Raw genomic sequence first — 6,000 nt, 5'->3', positions numbered from 1 at the left:
ACTTTATGTTATTCTATCATTTTGCTTGTGAAAAAGCATATTGTAGGCAAGAATAGTCCCATGTATTTTATGCAGGCAAAATTCTGTATCATTTTCTTCTATAGTCAGTTTAAAGGACATGTAAGGCTTTCTATAGCTTTATACAAATATAAATGTTAAAAATACGTAAAATGTGTACTATAATTCTCAGAAGCTCTTTGGTTTACTAAGTACAATGGTTACTTAGTCAAAATATGCTGAGTGAATCTGACCTAAGAATAAATTTACTTTAAAAATGATACAAAATAATGACTTAGTGTGGTAATAAAATGTTGTCAATTTTATTAAAAGCTGATTCCATTTCTTCACACAGTTAAGTACGTTTCTTCCTTGTTTTGTTAAAGCCCATTTCATAAGAGTAAGTTGGCTCTGTGAGAGCATCACTGATAAAGACACGTACAAAGTTAGCACCACACGTTTATAAATGCAGATCGCCACAAGGACCTTTCCAATATGTACAAGCTCCGTTTACACATCCACACATGTATTTACAGCTAATAAATAAAATGTAAAGCCAAAGCATCCTTGATATAAATAGCAAAATTTTTCAGAGCCAGAGTTCCCGGTGCTATGTGCTGCTTTAGTGAATCTTTTAAGTTAATGCACCCTGGGTCACAACCCAAATCCAGACATTTAGTCAATTAGTAATAAAGGGGATGCCAACAACAAATCGTACATCATTTTATTTTTAGAGAGAATTCATTCCAAGCCTGATGATGTTAATCACAACATTGGTCCTACTATTTATAGGCACGGTCATCTCTCTCAGAGAAAGGGTCAAAGTTCTGGCACATCAGGAACAATTTCTACTCCAGCATGTTCCAATACATCCCTTGATTGACTGTTTTCCCTTCCCTATTATGCTGAAGGACAGCACACATGCAGAGCTTTCTAGTATGTGTTCACATATCACACATTTTCACAGTCTGGTTCCCAGCGATAGCCTCTGAGATATTTGACATCTTTATCATTTCATATTTTTACATAGAAGAGCATTCTGAAAAATAGGAGATCTAGTTTATAAATAATTGTTCACTCACTTTTGATTAGTTGTTAAAAACAACAAATAACAACCCTCATGGTGCTCCATGTGGCTCCTTGCACGCGATGGTTTAGTAGCACTGCTTAGGAATCTACCCCAGGAACTTCTCCACCCTTTTACTTAGTAAAAACAGTCCTTCTCTAAAATCTGTAGAAGCTCACACAATGCAAAATTTGAACTCAAACATATCTTTTCATGTCAAAGCTAGGAACAAAAGAGACGTACTGGAAGTACAACTGAAGCATGACTGAGGTAAGCCTAAAACTGAATAGTAACTGTCAGATATTGAATGATTTTAAATTGATGAAAATCATTTGGAGAATCTAATAATAAAATTATGGTATTTTTTTTTTCTGCACCGTTCAAATTATGTGTCAGCTGAGGATTACAGGCTCGTTTTCAACCCCTATCTAGAGAACATTATTATAATATAATCTTGAGACAAAGAAAAAAGAAGGGGTAGAGAGGGATTAATCTATACATGATAAAGCCTATTAAGAATTAATTGATCTGGATTTTACATCTGCTTGAATTTGTAACTTTGTCATGATGCAAGCCAATGGTAGGGACTGTTTAAAAGCTCTGTGTTTATCAGCCCCTTTCTTTGTCCCCCTCCAAGTCACACATTGCTGGTGGACTTCTGGACTACATTCCAACAGCAAGAGGGAATCATTCTAAAACATCATGCATACTGCTGGGTAGCTGAGTCTGATTCATGCCACGGAAAAGCATTTTCTGTATTCTTGGAGACTTGGAGTAAACTTTGAGAAAGTCTTAGCCTGAAAGATCTAGAATTTCAATTAAAATAGGAGGTTCTAACCAATTATAGGCGATGGCCCAATACGCCACATGAAGGAGCCTTATTTTACTATGAGCCCAAACAATTATTTCTTTCTCAAAGGACAAAACAGTGCTTTTCATGACCCACTGTCTTTTAACGTTGGAGGATGTGCTGTTTGGCCACTATACCCCACAAATTGAATTAGGCACCTTTTAGTGCTTGAGACTGTCTCCTAAAATAACTAACAAGAATAGAGCTGGGATTAATATTCAGGAAAATCCACTTTTGAAACACGCCAAACACTGGGTATGCTTTGTTAAAAGTTACTTCCTTCACTTCATTCTTCACAGAATTCATGTGCTGTTCTTTATTCTGTAGAGCCGCCCAGTTTCTGAGAAAAAGCACAGGAAAAGGGCAATTTATTATCTGCTGATTGTTTTACAAACCCTGCTCATACCCCACTGGTTTTAGGATGGAAAAAGCCTTCAACTGGAATTTCAGAACAAAGGTTATGAGAATAAACCCATGGGGCGGGGGGGGGGGGCGGGATGTGTATAATGGATTGGGGGTGCGCGGGATGTGTATAATGGATCAGAGAATGGCAGGTTCGTAGGAATGAAAGACACTGGAGCAAATATTTAGCCCCGTCCAAATAAGGTGCATCATTTTTGGAGGACTGAGCCAAATGACTTCTAAATTTAGAGGATTTCTTATTCTAAAATATATCAAACGAAAAGCCCATTCCATTTCATTTCTTGTGATATGAAGTTTCTGACGAGTTAGCAGAAGGTGTGAGAAAGAGAATCTTTGATTTGATTGATTTTAATCACAGAAGAAAGGAACCATTGAAGATTATTAGTCTAATTTATAATTACTTCCTAGATAAAGTTCAGGTGCATTTTTTAGAATGCATGTGGCTGGGTGCTGTGGCTCATGCCTGTAATCCCAGCACATTGGGAGGCCGAGGCAGGCAGATCACCTGAGGTCAGGAGTTTGATGACCAGCCTGGCCAATATGGTGAAACTGCGTCTCTACTACAAACAGAAAAATTAGCCAGGCATTGTAGCGGGCGCCTGTAATCCCAGCTACTTGGGAGGCTGAGGCACAAGAATTGCTTGAACCCGGGATGCAGAGTTGCAGTGAACCGAGATCATGCTACTGCATTCTAGCCTGGGCAACAGAATGAGACTCTGTCTCAAAAATAAATAAATAAAAATAAAATGCATCTGAACATTTTCTGCCTAAATAACTGTTCTTTCAGTAATCCTATAATCGGACAAGGAATGCATCATTCGGCTTTCTCAGATAAAGTCTTGTAACTTATATAAATAATATGACTGGACGTGCTTTGCAAGCAGAGTTATTTACTAATTTAATGAGGTTTTATTTTTACATTCACATATAGATTTAAAGTTGTAGATGTTCTGGGAGAATATGCGTGCTATTTATGTGTAACACAAATGCATGTATAAAACTTCATCTAGAGCTGGGTGCAGTGACTCATGCCTATAATCCCAGCACTTTGGGTGCCCGAGGCAGGTGGATCACCTGAGGTCAGGAGTTCAAGACCAGCCTGACCAACATGGTGAAACCCTATCTCTACTAAAAATACAAAATTAGCCAGGTGTGTTTGTGGACACCTGTAATCCCAGCTACTTGGGAGGCTGAGGCAGGAGAATCTCTTGAACCTAGGAGGCGGAGGTTGCAGTGAGCCGAGATCGAGCCACTACACTCCAGCCTGGGCAACAAGAGTGCAGCTCCGTCTTAAGAAAACAAACAAAAAACTTCATCTAAAAGTCTCTTTCTAAGAATTGAAGAAAGTATGATATTGCCTCAGATTTGTGATGAGGAAAAACAAAGTAATAACCTCTTAGAAGAAAAGTCTCCAGTTAGATAAGAATTGCGTTATTTTGCCTGGCTCAATACCACTAACTATTCTCCATTTTGAGTTTATCTTGATGCTCTTACATTAATGCTTTTGATCCAGTTGGTCTCATCTAGTCATTCAGAGTTTATACACCATAATTCTATTTTTGTAAAAGATGAAAAACATATAAATATTGTGTATGTATAAAGTCTGAAAAGATATAAATCAAAATGTTAATTGGGGTTGTCTCTGAGTGATATGGTCCCAGTGATTTTATTTTCTTTTTGCTCCTTTCTCCTGATCTATTTATAGTAAACATGCATAAAATCTATTATAAAGTAGAATTTAAAAATATTAAAGATGTTAATATATAGGGTCTTTAATATACTTTTCCTAATAGGCATTTTTTTTTTTGAGACAGAGTCTTGCTCTGTTGCCCAGGCTGGAGTACAATGGCGTGATCTTGTCTCACTGCAACCTCCGCCTCCTGGGTTCAAGCAATTCTCCCACCTCAGCCTCCCGAGTAGCTGGGATTATAGGCATGTGCCACCACATCCAGCTAATTTTTATATTTTTAGTAGAGACAGGGTTTCGCCATGTTGGCCAGGCTGGTCTCGAACTCCTGACCTCAGGTGATCTGCCTGCCTCAGCCTCCCAAAGTGCTGGAATTACAGGCATGAAGGCAATTCTTATTCTATACTTTTCTCTCTAAATGCAAACTAGGAAAAGAGAACAAACCAAAAGCAATTGCTTTTCCTATTTCCAGATGACGCTGTGTCCAGCCTTTCCCATCATTTCTTGTGTCACTGGCTTGTATGACATGATCTAATATTTCTCCCCTTTGTTCCTGTAACCCATTAGCACTTGCTATCTGGCAGGGGATGTGTGGAGGGATGAAAATGGCATATTCCGGGAATTCAGAACAGGAGTGGTGAAGGTCACATGCTTAGTCTCCTCTTAGTACTGACACTCTGGAAAGATTCAGCTAACAGCTGCCACATGGATTAGCCCTAAAGGTCAGGTAGGAAAGAGGCAGAGAGTTGTTTGGAGATTGAAAAGAGAACAGTTTCCTATAACTCTCATTCTGTTCAGTTGGTAACTTCGAGGGTTTTGAGATGGTTGCTTGGGCTAGTCCTGTTGGCTGGCTGTCCTGGAGTGCGCTGGCGCTTGCAGAATCAAGAACTATGTGGCTACAGGTGATGCAATGAAACCTTTTCATTTCCCTGAATACATCCTGGGAAGAACTGCACCCACAGCCAGAACGGCAACTACTAAACTTGCGTTACATGCTCTGCAGATGGGATTTGCAAAGACAGCAGAGACGCAGTAGAGAAAAACGCAGAAGTGAAGATTCAGGGGTAGTTCAGGGAGTAAAATAAAACCTAAAATGTGTGCCTGGGATGAAGGTCAGGGCTGGGAGAAACAACAGAAAGAAGAAAGAGGAAGTATTGCAAAAAGCAACAGACCCATCTGATACGTATGCAGAAGGACTAAGAAAGACTGAAGGCTTTGATCACATGAGTCAGGACAAGCTGCTGGTGATAGGGTGAAGAAGAATGCATGAAGCTGCCTCCCTTAGGGTACAAGCTCAGGATGCCCGGACAGCTTTAGCCCAGAATGCTCACCAGCCTGACTTCTTATTCAGAGACTTGTCATGGCATTTCACAAATACCGCAGGTGCCTTTCCTTTTTGCAAGTGAGACACTTTCTCCCTAGAACAGAAGATCACCCTGTGGAAGAAAATGGATGTGACTATGCCATGTAGAATAATCAAAAGCCCTGTTCACAAAGGTACAGTTCTGTCAGGACTGTTTAAATACTACGTGATCGTGCTGGGTGATTGTTTTGATATTCCCAATAATTAACTGTCACACTCAGGCCACATCAGAATCAGAGGGTAATTTGAGAGCCTAACCCAGTGTTCACCAAACAAGCTGGTTAATTTAGATAGACAGGCATGCAGACAGCCTAGAGCAGCCTTATATCACTGGGCTTTCACCAAGAGATGATAAAAGATCAACCCTGCCATCTCTTAGCATCTGCCTTCAACTGGACCTTGCTAGTGAAAAAAAGATTCTTTATAACATTTCCATCCCATCCCCAAGATCTTTCTTTTTCTTTTTCTTTTTGGTGATACAAGCAAATGACTACTATAGCGTTCTCTATGTAGTTCATTTTATGGGTACCCATGGGTGAGGCTGCATAGACAGGTTGACATTATCTTGGAATCTCATCCCCCTTGAAGAGGTTGGTTTGAATCTTTGATTATCC

General features: G+C 39.6%; 1 protein-coding gene across 1 annotated transcript in view; it reads right to left on the bottom strand.

Annotated features, from left to right (window-relative positions):
• Positions 1-296: 296 nt before the first annotated feature.
• The window catches only part of LPL (lipoprotein lipase), a 28,606-nt gene continuing 22,902 nt past the window's right edge, over positions 297-6,000 (bottom strand). Inside the window, exons 9-10 of the mRNA XM_015454375.3 lie at positions 5,355-5,459; positions 297-2,253 (exon numbers count right to left, since the gene is read on the bottom strand). Of these exons, the coding sequence (XP_015309861.3) occupies position 2,253; positions 5,355-5,459 (106 nt within the window). The 3' untranslated portion in view covers positions 297-2,252. The remainder of the gene's footprint in view (positions 2,254-5,354; positions 5,460-6,000) is intronic.

Source organism: Macaca fascicularis, chromosome 8, assembly GCF_037993035.2.
Source record: "Macaca fascicularis isolate 582-1 chromosome 8, T2T-MFA8v1.1".
Taxonomy (NCBI): Eukaryota; Metazoa; Chordata; class Mammalia; order Primates; family Cercopithecidae; genus Macaca; species Macaca fascicularis.
The sequence above is the reverse complement of the archived record's forward strand: the minus strand, read 5'-3'. Positions and strand labels throughout refer to the sequence as shown.